General features: G+C 28.9%; 2 protein-coding genes across 3 annotated transcripts; both read right to left on the reverse strand.

The window, feature by feature from the left end:
* Positions 1-471: 471 nt before the first annotated feature.
* LOC103502823 (cinnamoyl-CoA reductase 1-like) lies at positions 472-2018 on the reverse strand. The gene is made up of 4 exons (XM_008466933.3): positions 1645-2018; positions 1279-1461; positions 842-1194; positions 472-740 (listed from the first exon to the last, which is right to left on the reverse strand). The coding sequence occupies exons 1-4, from the start codon at positions 1930-1932 to the stop codon at positions 572-574; spliced, it is 993 nt and encodes a 330-aa protein (XP_008465155.2). The 5' UTR covers positions 1933-2018; the 3' UTR covers positions 472-571.
* A 10304-nt stretch (positions 2019-12322) lies between these two features.
* On the reverse strand, positions 12323-17221 carry LOC103502824 (cinnamoyl-CoA reductase 1-like). Of its 2 annotated transcripts, none has more exons than XM_008466934.3 (6): positions 16763-17221; positions 15925-16079; positions 15383-15565; positions 15101-15296; positions 14815-14971; positions 12323-12956 (listed from the first exon to the last, which is right to left on the reverse strand). In XM_008466934.3, the coding sequence occupies exons 1-6, from the start codon at positions 16893-16895 to the stop codon at positions 12806-12808; spliced, it is 975 nt and encodes a 324-aa protein (XP_008465156.1). In that variant the 5' UTR covers positions 16896-17221; the 3' UTR covers positions 12323-12805. The 2 variants fall into 2 exon arrangements, with proteins under 2 accessions (XP_008465156.1, XP_050939735.1); XM_051083778.1 differs by having other exon boundaries at positions 12323-12943; positions 16763-17077.
* Between the last annotated feature and the right edge of the window lie 4062 nt (positions 17222-21283).

Below are 21283 nucleotides of genomic sequence, written 5' to 3' on the forward strand. Positions count from 1 at the left end.
AATTGACATCAATATCGCATCTGCTCCCTTTTTTGTATTTACAAAATTAATTATTAGTCATTACCTAATTGATTGATTTTACTTGGAATTGCAAATACAATTTTTTAAAGAAAAGAAAAACATAAGAGTTGTGTGGACAGTGCAGTGGAAGTAGGAATGCAATAACAATGTTCATTAAACTTATTTTATTTTTGAATGTGTAAGAAGATGAGTGGCTTTGAGATTTAGGTGCAAGAGGAAGGTTAGGGAGAAAGGCGTCTCATCTTTAATTTCAATCAAAATAATTAAATAAGGTTAATTAACATATTTTTACTGTACGTTTTTTTTCAAATACTTTTAAGTTTGAGAGGGAGACTAAAGTAGGAATTAATATTTCTTTTAAAGCACGTGCAAGGTGGGGAATCAAAACTAATACAAAACTCCTAACTAAATTATCTTCATTTTGGCTTCAAACTAATACTTCTGCATCCATAAAGAAATTATCATATAATTTTATTTGAGGAATAAAATGAGTTTGAATGCAATTAAATATTCCAAAAAATTACAAATCAAACAGTAGGGATAACACTAATTAATGTTGAATTTGGGAGGTGGGAAGTGGAAGATGGCCCTTTTCTTGCAGGCTCTTCACAGTTTCGTAAATACATTGTTTAATTGGTGTGAATTCCATTCCCAATGACTTCAGCTTCTCAACTGTGTATTTGTAAGGTTTCTTTCTTGGGTTTACCTCATCAGAACACCTACATATCAAAATTCATTTCATCAAGTTAAATAAAACACTCATTTTATATATTATAATTTAATATACTTGAATCAATATAATTTATTATATGAAACTTACTTGGTGGGAAGGGGATATTGAGGGAACAAATTGGCAAGAATTTCAACCAATTCACCACGATGAAGCATACTCTCAACGCAAATATATCTTCCTGAGGCTGAGGGAGTTTCATAGACCAAAAGATGAGCTTTAGCAACATCCTTAACATCAACATAACCTTGTACTGCATTCACATATGTCTTTGCTGATCCTGTCAAATATTTCATTATATGAACAACACTTGCATTCACTCCTTCCTGCAACATTGGTCCCAATACCAACATTGGATTCACCACCACAAGATCAATGCCTTTTTCTTTTGCCACTTCCCATGCTGCTTGTTCTGCCTTTGTCTTTGCATAACAATACCAATTCTGTATACATAAAAACTAATTAATCTCCACTCCTTCATATTCGTGTCATAAACTTACTAGTTTAATTATTATCGAGTCAATTACCTTTGTATTCTTGCAAAACTCAAGGTCACTCCAACAAGACTCATCCACCACCGTGTCCGGGCTTCTGTTTGGGTTCATGTAGACGGTGCCAATCGACGATGTGAACACCACTCGTCGAACATTTGCTTCAGCAGCGGCGGTCATGACGTTCTTTGTTCCGATTATTGCTTGTTCCACTTTGTCCTGTAAACATTGATCAAAGCTATTAATTCCATGATTATTTTAGGCATCAAAGCCAGTTTGATCAACCATATATCTTTTGATTTTGTTTTCTTTGTTGGAAAATTGTTTTAAACGAAGAACTTGTTGAAAATATTTTTAAACACATTAGAAAAACATAGCATAGATATTTGTTGAATTTCTTACAGGGTCATCGGTGACTGGAGACGCAGTGTGAAAAATGCCATGACAACCCATAATGGCTGCTTGAAGGCTTTCAAAATCAAGAAGATCAGCACTAAACAAAGAAAGCCTCTCTTTAGCTCCTTCTAAGTTTCTCAAATGAGCGTTCTTTTGGTCATCTGGATTTCTAACGGTTCCTCTAACAGTGTATCCCTTCTCAAGAAGAAGCTTTACAAGCCATGAAGCAATGAAGCCTCCGGCTCCGGTGACACACACAATTTCGCCGGATACTGCGGTGGTGTCGATCGGCATAGTGGTAAAATTAAAATATGGAAAGGATGGGGGGAAGAAATCAGGAGAGGAAAGTTTGAAGAAGATAAAAAGTGAGTTGTGATGAGTGGCCTTTTGGGGCTGCTTTTATAGGAAAGGCAAAAAGCCAGCTGCCACTAACCAATTAGCCTTCTGGGTCAAATTTTAATGAATGAATAGATAAAGAAACTTAATTAATTCTGGGTCATATTGAATATTTGGGTCAAAATGAGAACACTTTGATACCAATTTACTATAATAAGCTTCAAGAAGGAAGATTCGTATGTAGCTTCGACCAAAGTGTGAACTCATTTTCTCTCTCTCATCTTCGTGAATAGTGGAAGAGATCATAGTTTATAAATTATCCCAACTCGATGGTGTTTGGAGTATTATTAGGAAATTTGTTTTTCTTAAAATACTATATATTATATATTAGTCTCACACATTTTTGTTATTTTTCGGGTATAGTAAATTTTTCAAATCTAAAATTTTATATGGATGTAGTACGTGATCAAATGACTATAAAAAAAAATTAACTAACTAGCAAACAAAATGTTATAATCATATAACAATCACATAATTTTGTATCATAGACAATTAATATCGAATAGTAATGAAAAAATAATTAGATAGCAATATATTTTACCAATGGCACATGAATGACAAACATAATGAGAATTTTGTTTTCTTTCATCTGGTCCAGAAACATGATTTGCAGTGGGTTGTGTTCTATCTGTATTTATCATAGAATTTCTCTCCAGCCTACTTTTCATGACTCATTAGTAAGGAAATAATTTCTTGTAATGGCTTTGTTTTTTTATTTTACAGAAATAGCAGATACAATTGCACCATATTATGTACCTAGTCCAGATATAATGTAAACTATATGTTCTTGCAAAAAAATAAAACATTCAACCTCAATTAGGGCAGCAACGATGTTCTTTATCTTGGCAGCATAATCTTTGATAGACTGATTTCCTTTTTTTATGCTTTGAAGTTGACTTTTCAACTGCATAATTTTTGCTGTGTTTGAGGTGCAGTTTGTTTGCTTGAACATCACCTAGATTTCTCTTGTTGTTTTGCACCCAAGCATCTATGTGACAATGTCTTCAGTCATCGAATCCATGAGCCAAGAACATGATAATCGATCTTGCCTCATCCAAGAAATTTATTCTGGATTGTCGACTAATTCTGAAGAACTTTCGATGGTCCTCCTCTCCAAGCTTCCTTTTGTAGCTTCTGTATTTCTTTCGATTGTAATCGTATTCAAGATTTTCTTTTCTGGTTGTGTTTCTTCGAGTATATGATTTTTCAAAGAGTGCCCCATACACTGTGTTAATAATCTGCAATTTTCATGTAAGGTAATTGTTGTCTGTTAGGCTTGATTACTGATAGGTAGTGGCCTTGATTCCTAATCAAACTATAGTTCTTGTTTACAGGTTGAGATCTTTCATTGATTTGTGTTAAACTGAGCGAAGCCATTGCTGTTAGGCTAAGGCTTTGATACCATCAAACAGAACCAGTAAATGCAATTGAAGAAGAATATTTTCTCTTATTAAATTGTGATCGAAGAACTATCAAATATATACGGAGTAGTTCTTGAAACTGTCAAAATAGAATTTACATCAGTAGTTATAACTACTTAATTGATTCTTTAATGGGCTGCCTTAATACGGAGCACCTCGACACTCTAAGACAGTGCTGTGGTGCTATGTGTGCATTACGGGGACAGTCTCACAGCTATGTTGAGTGTCACGACATTGAAAGGCAGAGGCCAATTTTGCCTCTTTTCTTCATGTTTTGCCCTTAGCTTGTTGATGCCTTATGACTTCATTTTCGCCTAATTTAGTTCCAAATTGACATCAACACTAAATTCAATCCTTGAATTTCTCAAAATTTACAAGATAGTTAAATAGAAACATAAAATCATAGAACGACTTCGAATCAAGCGAAGCTAGATAGCACATTTCTAGTGCTATCATTCAAACATTACAATGAGTTATACTACAAATAGGAACCAAATTAAGGGCAATTGTAGAGAGACTATTGTCTTTGAAAGGTTCCGATCTATGAGTTTAGCAGCCCCAGTCGAGCAGAAATGTCTTCCCAAAAAGTTTGGTAGTACTAATTGATCAATGTGTCCTTGAAAGTGTGATTGTTTCTTCCGGATCCACAATTTGTCCATAATATATCAATCAAGATGTGTTGAAAAGAATAACGTTTTCCTAAAAAGTTTGTTCGTAAATAACATCAATACAAATACACAAATTACGTTTTGAGACCCATGCTTGGCCGTCCAACCAAAGTGTATTTTAAGAGTGTCTAATAAATCTTGAAGAATTTGCGATTTTGTGTATGTGATGTAATCAATTTTTAAACTTTCAATTCTATATCTAAATAGATTTTTGATATATTTAATATTTTAAAATATTTATAAACCTATTTAGGATAAAATTTTATTGACCTTTATTAGACACATCACACAATTTTATATCCATTAGGTTGGTTAATTAAAAAAAATGTTAAAATATGTTTGATCATAATAGACCTATGAGATCAAAGACGTCTTGAAACGTGACATTATGGAGGCAATATATATTAAACTCCATATGCTTGTACTTTTAACAATAAAATAAATACCATATTGAAGCTTTAAGTATTAAACTAAAAATAACTCTAAAGAATAATCAAAGACTAAAATAGAGGTGTTTCCTTAGTTTTAAAAATGAAACAATAAATAAAGAAACAAAAGAATAAGGGAAAAAAGTTTGGTAGTTGGGAGTGTAGAAAGGAGGAATTTTCATTGGTCAGCAGTCTTGGTTTGACAAACACACAACACAACAACCCAAAATCCTTATGTGCATTGTGATCATCAAAGTCTTCCATTAAGATCAAATCGGTCAATTTTTGCAAGCCACCATAAATAATAATTAAGTCAGATTTAACTCGTTTTCTTTAGTACCAAACTATTGTTGTTATTATTATTATTATTATTATTATTATTATTATTATTATTATTATTATTATTATTATTATTATTATTATTTTGTAAATGAAGAGTTAGTAGTAACTAATGTATACTTAATTTTGTCAAAATACCCTTTTTAATTCTTATATTTAAAATTATCAATTTTTGGTTCCTATATATTTTTAATTGCTCTCAATAAATCGCACAATTTACTCCCTCAAAATTAATTGATTAAATAATAATAATAATAATAATAATAATAATAATTTTCATACAAGTATTTATAATAAAAATTCTAAATGATAAAAGAAATTAAAATAAAATAAAATAGTAGTGAGCCTAATGGTATGTTTGAAGTATATTTTTAAGTTTTTAATTTAAAAAATAAGTCATTTTAAAAAAGGTTTAATGTTATTGGGATCGGCATAAAATAGTTTTTAAAGTGCATTTTAAACAACTTGTATCAAAAGTGTTTAAACAAAAAATAAACCTTTTTAATAACATTGTTTTTCTCAACTCAATCTAAACCGACCCTAAATCTAAAATTAATCTAAAGTACAAAGACTATGATTGAACAAACCTTAAAATAGAAAATTGTTGGATAACATTTAAATTAGTGTTATGTATACTTGGGTATTAGATATTATATATTATATTAAAATGTTCTTCACCAACTAACTTTAAATTTCTGGATTAATTGGTGATTTAAGACGTTATAAGAACAATTGGTTTAAGGAGATCCTGTATTCAAAGTCTTGTTATATTAAATTTACCTTCACCTAACAACCTAAGTATCTGGATTGATTAGTGATTTAAGACCAAGTTCACCGATTTGTCAATAAATATCAAAACTTTGTAAAAAGAAGGTTAAGGTATACACATTAAAACCCTTAAAAAAAATGTCATTTTGTTTGGTTGTGTTTCCAAATTTTTATATTTGTTTTCTATCTCTTTAAGCACTTTTTTTCTTATATTAGTGTTTTAGGTTGGTTTCATTAGTCTTGACTAATCTCATGAGGTAACGGCATCGGCATGATGCTACAACATTTATAACATGTGAAAAAATTTCGGAGGATATTAATTAAATCTTATGTAGCTAGTGCTAATGGAAAAAAGGGTTTGTGTATTGTCAAATAATAATCCCACATTTTACCACTTGCTTTTCTTAGACGTTTTTAGTACAAAAGTCACACATATAAAATATATCAAAGGGAAACTTTATATATTTGTTGTATATTTGCTTTCAAACTTGCAAGGAAGGAAGAACTAATAGCTTGCAAATACAACAGTAGAGAAGAATAATTCTTCAAGCAAGAACGTACAAAATTATAAAGATCAAGGGAAAAGAAGAAAGAATACTCAGAGGATTATAGTGCTTCAACAATTTTCACCTACATCCACTCTAAAAAAAGGCAATAAAACGACTCTTCATTCATCAAGGGTTTCAAAATACAAAGGTAAACTCGTAATTTCTTCTTCTTGTAAAATTTGCCTGCACTCTCTCATTTTTCATCTCAGATTCTCTCTAACTTATTTCTTCTATTATAAACACATTAGTACAAATTTGGATTTTAACGACACTACAAATCAAAATATTATGTCGTTAAAAATAAAAGAGGGGTAGGGTGGGAGTAAAATGTGTCATTGAAAATAGAAGTGACACACTATTTTTTGACACAATTCTATTGTCACAATTTAATTTTTCTTGACACATTTAAAGTGTTGTTAATTAATGACAAATTGTTTGTGTCATTAAATAAATTTTGAAATAAAAAAACCAAAAATTCAAAATTTTCCAATTCCTTCTTCGCGCGACATTCAAAAAGAGTTTTACAATTTGCTCAACATTTTCTCTCTCTCCCTATCAAAAAACGGGAAACAACGTAACTCATCTCCAAATTTAAGAGACTATCGTCAAATCCACTAATCTCACACCGTCGAACAAGCGAACACCGTCGAACAAGCAAACATTGTCTAAGGGACTGTCGTCGAACCCATCAATCTAAGAGACTGCCATCAAAGAATCTTGGCCACTCTGATTTCTCTTCTTCCCTGGCTACTAAAAGAATGGGTTTTAATGACACTACTAATCAAGATATTGTGTCGTTGAAAATAAAAAAGATGGGGTGAGGTACAAGTGTATCGTTGAAAATTATTTATTGACACAATTCTACTGACACATTTTAATTTTTCTTGACACATTTAAAGCGTCATTAATTATCAACAAATTTTTTGTGTCGCTTAAAAATTTTCGAAATAAAAAAACCTAAAGTTTCAAAATTTGTTAATTTCCTCTCTCACGCAATTAAAATTATATGACAATAGCATATTTTCTCTCAACATTTTCTCTCTCAACCAAAAATGCGAAAGCCTAGGCTCTCTCTACCTATATCATGCATATATTCATTATTTTTATAATTTTATACAAAATTAAAATCTAGACTCTATTACGAACCTAATGCAATGAAAACACTTAAAATGAGGTCCGAACAAACAAAAACGGAAAATCGAAGATTAGAGACCAATTGGTAAATAATAAAAAAGATTCAATACTTCCACACGCGTAAAACACCTCAAGGTCGCGAGTTCGAATACCATCTGAGCGTATTCCTTTATTCTCCATTTTCGAAAGACTTCACGCGCACACCTTCTCTACTCTTCAGCCAATTTACGCATGCCACGTGCCGTCTTCTCCTCACGTGCGCCTTTGATGTCCTGTGTTCGAATCTCATAGCCTACAAATCATTTTTTGTCTCACATATTTTCAATGGCAATCTTGTAAATATATAACAACTTTTCGAAAAATCCTCTCATTTCCGTCAAATTGAGCACGCGCCTGACCCTAAAGTTATGATTTCGAAACCCATGAAGTGGTTATTTTCATTTCTTTTCTATATATAACTCATTTTTCTATAAATCTTAATCAATTTTCAGTTATATTTGATCCATTTATAAATCCAACTCTAATTTTCACCCAAATTCTCTTTAAATATCATTTTTTTCAGAACTCTCTCATCTTATTCTGTCATTTTTTCTCTCAAAAATATTATGGCAATCTTTTATTTCAATGGAAAAAAAAATTCCAGCAAGATATTCTATCAATCTTTTATTTCAATAGAGGGGTAATCTTCTAAGAGGTAAGAGGATTATGGGTATTCAATTTATTTGAGAGTTTCTTCCATTTTTCTTCCAATTTAGCATGTTGATTCTTTAATTTTTGTTCAAGAACGAATTCAATTCCATGTGATCTCTATGAAACAATCTTTTAATTTGCTCTTGATTATTTAATTAATATGCAAGATACATTTTGTTTAGAAAATTTAAGTACAAAATTCAATTGATTATCTTTGTATGCAAGAAATATTTTTTGATCCAATGAAGGATTAATCTTCTAAGAAGTTGTAGATACAACATTTTGTCCTTTATTTATTATTTTATTTTATTTTATTTACTTTATTTTACTTTATTTTTATTTTATTTTGAAGGTTGGATTTGAATTTGAATTTAACTTTTTCTTTTCAAAAATAGAAACAAAAAAAAAAAAATGAATATTAGTCTCTTCCGTATTTTCCCTCGACTCGTCCAATTTTCTCTCACACTCCCACCTTCTCCACTCTCCTCTCTATTTTCCCTCGATTAACCAAATTTTCTCTCTACTCTCCTCCCTATTTTCTCTCAACTAACCCAATTTTCTCTCACTCCCACCTCTCCGCTATAAAAACAAAGGAGGATTTTTTTGGGAGGGTATGAGATCAATTGGAAAGGTCGAAAAAAGGAAACTAGTTAAGGAAAACTATTCTGTCAAAGATAACTTTTTTTTTTTTTAATTTCCTCTCTTTTCCTTCTCTTTTGAGGGTTGGAAAAAAAAAGCTAAGGAAAACTATTCTGTCGAATTGGTCTTCAAACTAACTTGTTTTTTTTTTTTTTAATTTCCTCTCTTTCCCTTCCCTGTTAAGAGTGTGATCAATTAATATATCGTTTTTTAAATTTGTTTTTGTTGTAATTTCATTAATTAATTTTGAGGTGACTTTAATTTTGTTAGGCTTAAGCCAGTTGGGTTTACTGTACTTTTATTACTTCAAATTTAGATCAATTGGGTTTACTGTGTTTTTATTGTTTTTAGGTCAATTGAATTTATTGTTGTTTATCAATTAAATTTATTGTTGCATCAAAATTTAGCATATTTAAGCCAATTAATTTCAATGTGCTTCGAATTTGTTAGATTTAGGTCATTTGAGCTTTTAATTTTGTTAAGTTTAGGCCAATTGAATTTATAGTTGCTTCAAATTTAGCAGATTTAGTCCAATTGATTTAAATTTGTTAGATTTAGCCATTTTATTAATTCTATACTCTTTAAATTTGTTATGTTAGATTTAGCCATTTTATTAATTCTATACTCTTTAAATTTGTTATGTTTAAAATTGGCTTTGGTTAATTTTTTGGTTTACTGTTTATTAATTTATTAGACTTGTAAAAGACAGAATAGTTTGTTAGGTTTGATATTTATTTCACACTATTATTTCTTATTAGATATATTATTTTTCGATATATTATTTCTGATATATTATTTTATATTATTTTCAATATATTTATTCTCAATCGGTATATTATTTCTAGTATATTATATTATTTCTAGTATATTATATTATTTCCAGTATATTATATTATTTCCAGTATATTATATTATTTCCAGTACATTATATTATTTCCAGTATATTATATTATTTCCAGTATATTATATTATTTTCAGTATATTATATTATTTCCAATATATTATATTATTTCCAATATATTATATTATTTCACATTTTTTTCTAATAATAATAATAATAATAATATATTATTATTATTATTTGGATTTTTGGAGTATGTAAAATTTTAAAGTGTTTGTTATTTGTTACATTGTTTGTTGTTTTCTCATAATATTGGTTGCAACTTTTGTTTTTGGAATAACTTTGAGAATGGATGTTTATGCTTATGCATTTTCTGTAATAAAGAATGTTGGCTAAGGTTCATTTTCTTCAAATTTGCAGGTAGTTGAAGAGTCCATAGACCATGGTATCGATCAAGTTCTCATTTATGCGTCAGTTTGATTAAATAAGGTCACACATACATGTAATATTACAGTAAATTTATCTTTTGGATTATTGTAAAATCTTTATCGATAATGTAAGTTATATTTTTTATTATCAATATAGGATTATTGTAAAATCTTTATCGATAATGTAAGTTATATTTTTTATTATCAATATAAATATCTTTCCAAATATATGCGGGTAATACTGAAATTTAGTATTTAATTTTTTTGAAAGAAGAAATATATGACAGAAAAATATGTGTTGCGAAAATGAAGAATAACGACACCAAACATGTGTTGATATATAAGCCTTTACTAAACAGAAACAGTGTCGTTAAAGCACATTTCTTGACAACAATTTTTGTGTAACAAATATTTACAACAACAATATATTAGTGTCGAGTTATATTAAAAGGTGACACACTTAAACCGTCGTTAAAAAGTATTAATGACAATATATTGGTGTCTAGTGATAGATAACGGTAACACATTTAAATTGTCAATGTAATAGTATTAACGACAATATATTTGTGTTGAGTGACAGATTACGGTGACACATTTGAAGTGTCAATGTAAGGGTATTGATGACAATATATTTGTGTCAAGGTATAGACAACGGTGACATATTTAAAGCATCAATATAAGGTTATTAATGACAATAAATTTGTGTCGAGTAATAGATAACGGTGACACATTTAAAACGTCAACCTAAGAGTATTAATGACAATATATTAGTGTCAAGGTATAGATAACGGTGACACATGATTTGTATCAATATAAGGGTATTGATGATAATATATTGGTGTCGAGTTATAGATAACCGTGACATATTTATTGCGTCAAGGTAAAGGTATTAATGACACAATTTTGGTGTCATCTAAACATATTTAATGACACGTTTTCCAAAGTGTCGTTAAATAGCCTTTCTTGATAGTGGCTTGAATGACGCGAAAATTGTGTCGTTGAAAATCTTTATGACGTAAAACTTGCGTCGTTAAAACCCAAATTTGTAGTAGTGACATTTCATTGGCTGAGGTTTGGAAAAACTGTGTTGTAACTGTACTGAGGGGTTTCAGTTTTTCAGCAGAAATTCTGGTGAGGTAACTTCTTTGCTATATATATTTTATCATTACGACTAAATTGTTTCATTTTACTACTATAAATTGAACTCATAACCTCTCAACTCTTTATAAATGTTGCATTTTCTTCACTTAGTGATAAGGTCACATTTTCTTCATTTATCACTAAGTCAATCCATGATTATTATTAAGTTTCTAATTACCCAGATTTGTTAAATACTTCTTTTGTAAAAAAAAATTAAACCAAAAAATTAACCATAGTTAAAAAAAAATTAGACTTAGAAAGTTGAATGCACAACAAATAAACTTATAGATCAAATATACATTGTTTTTGTAGTTTTTTTTTACAAATAAAAAAAAAATAGCCAGATTAATAAACATAGCTTAAATATCTCAAATTTTATTGTCATGTCAGTTTTTTTTAACATGTCATAATCTGAAAGGACTTGATTCGAACAAAATGGTAGTGCAATTAAAAGTTGAATTGAAAGATTTATAATGATAGGATAATGAAATTACAATATATATACATTTATATATGTAAACCAATGGAAGTTTTCAAGTTCTTTTATATAAGACAAACACTATCTTGTCCTAATAAACCTATTTTCCCCGGCCCGATCGACTTTATTCATCAATTCTATAGTTAATGATCATAAGAAGAAGACACACACTTGCAAGTGTTGGTATATGTGTTTCATAATATATTGATATGTACCTTGAGTACATGTAGGGTTTGGTTTTAGATGGCTTTGAGACACAAATTTCCTATTTGAGGCCTATATTGCTTGATTGAAGAAAGACAAAAAAGTATGTCTGACAATATAGATGTGACATAAAGATAGTTATATCTTAGATGATCTTTATAGAGTTATAGTGATATTTCTCAGTTTATATATATTGTATTTCAAAAGTTAAGTTTTAATAAAGGTCGACTACCAAGTTTGAGATCAACCCAATCGTAGAGTATTGATGATAAGTTTTTTCTTCTTTGATGGTTGTTTTCTGTTCGGAGTATCAAAGCATACATTATATATATTAATTTTTATTTGAAAGAAGAATAGTTTTCTTTTAAGTTATCAAACTTCATATTACTCAATGAAACAATTTTTCTAAGTAAAATAATGTTTGTTTAAGAACCTCCTTAATGCGTAGGTTTTCTCTTTGAACAAACTTTGCTAGTGTCACATTATAGTCAACCTGTACTTTTTATTTTTTTTCCAAATTTTGACATCAACACAACATAAGGCACACCCTAGTACCAATGTGTTTCATACAAAGATTTTGATAATTAAATTACATGAAATTACTTACATATATAGCTATTTACTTACAATTTATATTAAAAATATAAAACAGCGAAAATTTAAGGGCACGTGCCCATGAGACCCCTACATAGATATCCTCCGCTAAACTGATTACATATAATAGGAAACATATAAGGAAAGGAGAATTCAAATATCTATATACTAATTAACTAAATAAACATTTCCATATATTACATTTTCTATAATTTGGTTTATATGTGTATATATATGTATATATGTATATTTATGTTTCTCAATATAAGAAATGGGGGATAGCAAGATCTATAATAGTTTCTTTGATCTCCCCATCTTTCTTTACATGTTTGTTACCTTTCTCATTAGGATATATATATATATATATATATATATATATATCATGTTTAAGTTAATTGGCTTTTATAATGAAGAGTGGTAGAATTAGATTGAAATATTTGTAATTGTAATATTAAGGAAGTGGAAGATGACCCTTGTCTTGAAGGCTCTTCACAGTTTCATATATGCATTGCTTCACAGGTATGAACTCCATGCCTAAGTCCTCGAGCTTTTTCACACTATATTTGTAAGGTTTCTTCTTAGGGTTCACCTGGTCAGAGCACCTACACTCATTCCAATATCAAATACAATTTCCCACTAGAAAATAAGAGTCAAATACATATATGAAGAATGCATTTTTGGTTTCAAATATTAAAGTATGATATCTATAATTAAGTTTTACCCAACGAATTTTACTTTAGCCTTTTGGGGATTATTATTGAATGATCAAAATTATATTTTTTTTTATAGACAATAATGATAAATTACTATATGTGTTTGATATTAATAGTTTTATCGGTTTAATAAACAATATCATTTTACTATATTTGTAAATATTGTGGTACATTTTACGCCTATTTATTTTCTTTATTTTTATAAAAAAAGAATCCTATCATACGATGTTTTCATGATTTTGAAATATATTGATCTTTTTTTTACCAAAATAGCATTGAAATGTTTTCGTAATAATGCTTTTAGGTTACCAAAATTTTCTTCTGAATAATAAATTACAATTAATGTATAGTATTGTATTTTAAATATAGATTTCAAAATTGAATTCAGAATTGACACTTCCAAAAAGAATAGAAACTGTGTCAAAAGATATATTTGAAGAAAGAACTCCCCGTGTGTAATAGAAATCACCAATGATTCTTTTCTTATATATTCAAGGTTTCATATATATTGGTCAATAATTGAGTCGCTTTACTTTTGACCTGTTGCCTTTTTTAATATTGTTTCTTATCAATCGTTTTAAGGAAAAATAGAACTTATGAACACAAATCAAATATCTAAACTATTACGCACTAAGAATTAATATGATTAATTAAATAGTTGATAAAATCTAAGCCATAGTTTCAACTAGAATATTTAGAGATTATTCAATTGATATATAGATGTATCTATGAGAATGGTTTTAAATGGTAAAATTATCGAAAATATCGTTATCTGTTTCAATCTACTGTTGACAAAAAATAAAGTTTTGTTATATTTATAAATATTTTAATTCATTTTTATATATTTGAAAAACAATTTTTTTTAATCAACCCTACATAAGAAAATTAGAAAGTGCCAAATGGTGTGGGGGATAGTTGAGTTGCACCAAGAAGTCATAGTTGGGTTCATTTTCTTTGTTTTTTCTACCAAACACACATGACAAAAAGACCATAATAATCTTATTAATAGTAATAATAATTCTACACCCATTTGGCTACCAAATTTTATGGGTCAACTATGAACTGAAAACCTAACCTCTACAAATTATTTTACTATATATATCAGGTATTAATTTTGAATCCTTGGAATTCATCTCTTGTTTTCATTTTATGATCTCTTTTAAGCTTTTTTGGTTATTTTAATTTGATTCACCATTTTTGTTAATATGAAAATAATTTCTAGCAAACTAATCTCAGAAACTTAAATCTAAAGTAATATTGACATTTTCTCTTCTGCACTTCAATCATTATTTTTTTCTTTTGCAATACACTTTTTGTTTAACAATCCAGCGTCTATATTCTATTTCAAAAATAGTTTAGAAAGGTTTATGAAATGTCAACCGAAATATTGCAATTAATGCAAAAATACAACTATGATTTTAAACCATTGAACATGTTTATATGATTTAAAAGGGAAAAAAGAAACTAAAGAGATAGTCGTATATACTAAATCATGTATAGATCAGTACTTTCATTTGCACACAAAACAAAATTTAGATTAGTTTTCGCAAAGTCTATTGGTGATGAATCTAATAGAAGTTTATCAATAATGATAGAATCAATGACCGAAAAATTTTATTATATTTGTAATTTTTATATAAATCATGTTGTTATAAATTCAATGATTATCTCCAGATGTGTTACCCAATACACGCACAATTATCTAAATATAGATGTAATTGAATGAAAAAGGAGGATTGGAACTTACTTGGTAGGGATGGGATACTCGGGGAAGAACTTAGCCAAAATGTCAACTAATTCTCCTCGATGAAGCATAGTTTCAACACAAATGTATCTACCAAAGGCAGAAGGAGTCTCATACACCAACAAGTGAGCTTTTGCAACATCCTTAACATGAACATACCCTAATAAAATGTATTACATAAAACATATATAAACGAATTAATTAAGAAAAAACTTAACTTATCAAATAATGTCAATTAGTTAGTTATAAAACATGAACAAATAATAATAATAATAATAATAATAAAAACCTTGAACCGCATTGACATAAGTCTTGACAGAGCCCGTCAAGTACTTCATGATATGAGCAACACTTGCATTTATTGATTGTTGTAATAATGGTCCAAGCACCAACATTGGATTCACCACAACTAGATCCACCCCTTTCTCCTTTGCCATTGCCCATGCTGTTTGCTCTGCCACTGTTTTTGCATAACAATACCAATTCTGTCCAAAGTAATAATGTGGAAATCTCAAAACAGTCAACAATACAATTCTCTGTTTTCTCCTCAGATATCAGTAGGTTTAATTACCTTAGTATTTTTGCAAAAGTCGAGATCACTCCAACAAGACTCATCCACCACCGCGTCGGGGCTACGATTAGGGTTCATGTAAATAGTTCCAATCGATGATGTGAACACCACTCGCCGGACCTTGGCCTCTGCCGCCGCCATTATAACATTTTTTGTCCCAAGTACTGCCTGCTCCACCTTTTCCTATATATATCAATATAGGAATTTATCACTAAACTATCACTCAATTCAAAATTTTAAATTGGTGGATGGTTCTAATAAATTGTGACCAGCTCTTAATTGTAAGGGAAGAATAGATAATATTTAATATAATTAAACTAATAAACTGTCCACCTAAGCTAAAATTTAGCTCAAATTTTAATGCTTTTTAAAGTTGGGGTTCAATTGTTATTTTTAAAGGTTTGAAAATATAATTACACAATTATCCTGAAATAAGGTTGGTTTCTGTCATTTACCTTTAAAACTAAACTAAAAAATTGAATGGCTTATAATTACATAAGAATATTAATGTTCGGTGTGTGATGAAAGACCAAGCTACTTACTGGGTCATCGGTCACCGGAGACGCTGTGTGGAAAACACCATCGCAACCGTCAATGGCGGCTTTAAGGCTCTCAAAATCAAGAAGATCAGCACCGTACAGCGTCAACCTTTGCTCAGCTCCATCCAGCTCTTTCAAATGATCATTTTTTCGATCATCTTTGTAAAAAAACAGTTATTCATTATAGAAAAGCTAGCAGAAATTAGATTTAAAATGATGATGACGGCGACCGACGATAATAATAATAATAAGATTTGGTTTGGTAATCATATTTCTGATCTTTTTAAGCATTAAGCTGATTAAACACCGTTCTACTGATAAATCAAATAAGCTTCCATATTTTAATATTACTTTCTCTACTGTTTCTTTTTTATAAAAAAAAAACTAAACGAAATTTAGAATAATTGAAAAAGTAAATTTGTTTTAAAAAATTAACTAAGTATTTATTTAGTAGTGGTAAAACCCATAATTTGAAAAAGAAAATGGGAGGAAATTAACAAGCAAAACAAATTGACAAGAAATAAAACTAGAAATAAATTTATTTTCAAACAAGCCATAATTGCCTTTTGGTTTTGATTTTTTTGGTTTGTTTTCTAAAACTAAATTTACAATACACTACTTAGATCCAGCCCTCTAAACTTGGCTTAGAGGTAGACTTCCATAGCTAAAGTTCGTGGATTCAATTCCGTCTTAATTTATTTCTACTCTTTAAGAAATGTTTTCAAAATCCAAATAAAATATCATGACCTAACGCATTTGGTTTAGCATATAAATATAATTTACGAGTAGTTTCGAACATCAAGTAAATTTTGTATCAAATGAGACTCTAAATCTACCCTACCTGGGTTTCTCACGGTCCCTCTGACAATGTAACCCTTTTGAAGAAGAAGCTTGACAAGCCAAGAGGCAATGAAGCCACCGGCGCCGGTGACACAAACAGTTTGACCTGAAGCTACGGGGGCGGCGAGGGGCATTTTGGACAGGTGGGAATGAATGGTTATAAATGAGGAGGTTAAGAGTGGGTGAGAGAAGGGATTGAATGAAATGAAAGAGCCAAGTCGTAACCACACAACTAATGACTAAAGCATTTTGGTTTGTTTTATAAGCCAAAAAAGAAGGCTTTACTACAAGAATTCTCTCATCTCATACACCTACTACTACTACTAACTTTTTTTTTTATATTATAATTTGTTTTCTTCTCTTTTTTAATTTTTAGATCATTCTAAGGTTATTTATTACTTTGGGTGATAGTTTCTCTAAGCTTACACTAGCTATCTCCCCTTTCCATTGAATTGAGCTTACACTAGCTTTTAGGTTTTCTAATGGGTTGTTAGGTATATATACTTAATTTGAATGTACACTCGTCTCTAAGTTTTCAAATTGAGTTTTGTGAATTATTAAATCATATGATAGCTTCAATTTTATGTATAGATCAAGAATATAAAAAATCGTCGGACAATCAAGGATCCAAAGTGACCATAACTCTATTGACACTCAACATGTATGTTAACAACTAAGTGGTCTTCGAATTTCACTATGAGCTTATTGTATACTAAAAACAATCATAATAGTTTGTTGACCCAAAAAAAACAATCATAATAGTTAGAATGTCTTATGTTCGGACGCTTTAAATTTAATAACCAAATAAAAAATTTAAGTACATTTTTCATTTTATTAGGCATATTTAATTATTTATCGTTTATTTATAATTATTTTTCTAAATCTCTATGTTGTATAAACTTTCTAGCCCAAAACCCTACAAAGAAAAAGATATTTTTTTCTCGATGCAAAAATATTTAGAGACTAAAAACTTTTTTTTTTCTTAAAATTTAGATACTTTAATAAATGTATAAAAGAGTTGGAAAATCAAAAGGTGAAATTTAAAACTATGTCAAACTTTCAAAATTAATTACCCTTTGTTTTTTAAATTCCGAAGTCATTTTTATTTGGCAATGACATGAGAGCCTAATAGTTTGTTGAATGGAAATTTATAGTTCAAAAACAAAATTGAAGTTACAAAGCTTTTTGTTGCCCTTCTTTGTAAACAGCTATAATCAAGACTTCTTTATGGAATAAATTTAGTGAAAGGGTTGGTTGTTCTCTAGCTCCATTTACTCGTATCTTTTCAAAAAAAAAAAAACCCACATAATTATTTGCCCCTAATTGATCCACATAATAAAAAATGTTAGTTTAATGTTGTAACTTTGTAATTTTATCCTCTTCTGCCTTTGGATTACCTCTAGCCTTCTTCCTCTCTCTTTTGGTTCTTGTCTTTGTCGTAGTTTTTGGTTTATTGATGATTTGAATCTGGAATAAGATGATGGTGTTACATTTGTATCAATCAAGTTGGAATAATCTAGTGCACCAACTAACTCGTTTGACAAATATTTTTTAAAGAAAAAATGTTGTAATTTTTAATTGTTATAAATTACAACAATTTAATAACGGTTGTAATAGTGAACTTTCTACTAGCACGAATAAATATTGAATCAACAAACACTGAAGAATTGTCACACTTCAAATAAGACAAACACCTAAAAATTATAAACCTTAGCAATAACATTTGTCAAACCGCTACGACAAAAACATTGTTGCAATGTACATGTTTTTTTCTATTAATAATAGTGAAATATTGGTTGAGAGTGAAAAAAATGTGTGAGATAATCAAAATATCATTTAGCTAATTTTAAAATAAATAATGAGAGGAATAACTAAATATTCAGCAAAAGTAAATAATACAGAAAATTTTGGTAACTCAGTTTAGTAAATGTCATCTACGGTTGATTTATAAGCTTAGATAAGTAATATTATTAAGATTCAATTGAGTTAATCGATAATCAATACAATAAGAAACTTTCTTCTTATATGTAGTGACTATTCTTTAAGCAATATGACACTTAAACAAATTCAGGCTCCCCTGAATTGATAAGAGAATCTTTTTGAAGACTTCGTGCTTCCCTGAGCTCATCGTCAGTTCTAAGTAAACACAACCGTCATTCATATTACTTATCAATGACACCATCAAGCAATCGTCAGTTAGACATCATAAACGAAGGTTGTAACTACCTTCTGCACAATTGCAAAATCTCTTGCGTAGAGCAATAATAGTCTAGCTTCGATAATATCAAACTTCTTCATCATTCGAAACTATATATACCTTTTTGATAAAAATCTCAAAAAGATATTAACCGAAGATTCCATTTCATCTTTTTTAATTTAAACACATTATTCACTTTTAAATAATAAAAAAAAATTCTCATTAAATCTTTTCCACAAAACATCAAAGGATAGCATTTTATTTAGGATTAAAAGGAAAATGTCTCACAAGCAAGCAAGGAAGAGGTGTAACTATATTCGTTCTGATTTCTTTTCCTTGATTTTTCACAATATTTTCAACTTAATTACAGAGTATTATTACAACTTTTTAACTTTTCATGGATATATGTATGCAACTAAAATAACTATTTAATCAAAGTGTTTCTTTCCTAAAATAAATTATTTTCACACACTTCTTCTTTCATTAGCAGAGAGGTACAAGTTTAAAAATCTATCAAAACGATCAAACCACTAAAAAAAAAACACGATTGAAACCATAGATGATTCAACTAATGGAACGGTGTAGGTGTGGTTGGCTTCAAGTTAAGGGAATAAGAAACTAGAGCTAGTTGGTTGGCTTTAGGTTGACACATAAACACACCAACCTATTAAGTTTTGACAAAATATTAGAAGTGAAGTTGTCTTACATCATAAAAGTTCAAGAAATTATTCGATAATAGATTCCAAGTACTATATAAAAAGAATCGATATTTTTTGTTTTAAGTTTGTTAGAAACACTTTAAACTTGATTATATTGTTTTAGCTACAATTAAATTCCATTTGAGAGATTAAATGGTATGAATAGGAGGATTATGCTCTTATACTTAGGATCGAAAGAGAAAATTATTTCATGTAATTGTAATAAACTTTTCTAGTTTGTGTCTTTTTTCTTCTTCTTTTTTTTTTTTTTTTTTTTTGCTATAGTGTGAAGTTTTTTTCCATTAATTCTTGTTTTTCAGTTTAAGAATTGTATGGGATCCACAATAAATATTTAATAAATTATTTAACGATGTATCATAAATATTAACTAATAAAAATAGTATATGTACATGTACTATTGTAGTACTAAAATTTTTTACCATGACACGTTTAAATATAATAAAAATTTTAAGGGATGATTACATGTCTGCGTGTGTGGAAGGAATCAAGTAATATTTGTTTTTTGCTATTCAATATAGAGAATTGGCACATACAAAAAATAATGTGGTAGGTGTCCTCAAACTCAGGACTCCAATTAGAAACAAGTCTTTTTTCTTCACCAAACTCATATTAATTGTTCTAATAAAACCACATTGACTTTTTTTGGGTTCTATTTTCAAAAATGTAGTTAGATGTGTGTTTCTCTTATATGAACTAGTTTATGAGATACTGCATATATTTACAATTCTAACACGTATTAAAATCTGGATACAACATTTATTATTATTATAAATGACATAATAATGTATTATATTTGGTTTATATACATAAAGGGTTTGGTAAGTTAACCATAAATTTGAATACAAATTGCATCTAGCTAGCTAGTTTGGAAAAAGTATACATCAAAATTTGACATATTAAAGGAAGTTGGGACTTGGGAGTGGTGGAAAGTCAATGTAGGAGAGACTTTGTCGGAGATCATGGAATTATATTCTTCATATTTATTTAATTTTCTCGTAACCTTTAACGTAATTTTACATATTTAAGGGTAGGTTTTGATGAATGACCAAAGTTTCTAGATATTGCAAATATTCTTATTAATTACTTGGGAGATTGGTTCTTATAATTATTTATTACTTTTTTTATTATTGATGGGGATGTTTAACTTAATTGGTTTTATTTTTCATTAAAAAGATAACTTTCATAAATATAACAAATTAGTAAAATATTTACTATCGATGTGTTAGTCATTTTCTAAATATTTCATGTTTGTTCTTTCATCTTACTTCTTTTTTTATGTTAACCAAATCTGATTTCTTTCTATCGTCTTTCTTTCTTTTTTTCTCTTCTTTTTTTTTTTTGCTTCTTTTTTTCTTTTTTTTTTTCGTTCACTGCGCTATCGTCTATCTTCTTTTCTTTTTTTATGTTATTTAGATTAGGGTAACAAAATCAAAAGGATGGTTATAAAAAATCTTGAAAAAAAATCATTTAGCCATTTAGATTAGGATAATCAAATCTAAAAGATTGTGTATAAAGAATCTTGAAAAAAATCGTTTAGCAAATCTAAACGATCGTGTACCAAATTTTGAAAAAAAAAATCGTTTAGATTTGGTACGATCGTGTAACC

The sequence above is a fragment of the Cucumis melo genome, chromosome 4 (assembly GCF_025177605.1).
Source record: "Cucumis melo cultivar AY chromosome 4, USDA_Cmelo_AY_1.0, whole genome shotgun sequence".
Taxonomy (NCBI): domain Eukaryota; kingdom Viridiplantae; phylum Streptophyta; class Magnoliopsida; order Cucurbitales; family Cucurbitaceae; genus Cucumis; species Cucumis melo.

Bases quoted from the DNA above. Each gene is read 5' to 3' on its own strand.
- LOC103502823 (XM_008466933.3), bottom strand. From the start codon at position 1,932: ATGCCGATCGACACCACCGCAGTATCCGGCGAAATTGTGTGTGTCACC. The intron at 1,462-1,644 runs GTAAGAAATTCA...CAATGTTTACAG, and splicing joins CTCCAGTCACCGATGACCCT to GACAAAGTGGAACAAGCAAT. The intron at 1,195-1,278 runs GTAATTGACTCG...TTATGTATACAG, and splicing joins AGTTTTGCAAGAATACAAAG to AATTGGTATTGTTATGCAAA.
- LOC103502824 (XM_008466934.3), bottom strand. From the start codon at position 16,895: ATGCCCCTCGCCGCCCCCGTAGCTTCAGGTCAAACTGTTTGTGTCACC. The intron at 16,080-16,762 runs GTAGGGTAGATT...TTTTTTACAAAG, and splicing joins AGGGACCGTGAGAAACCCAG to ATGATCGAAAAAATGATCAT. The intron at 15,297-15,382 runs GTAATTAAACCT...TACTTTGGACAG, and splicing joins ACTTTTGCAAAAATACTAAG to AATTGGTATTGTTATGCAAA.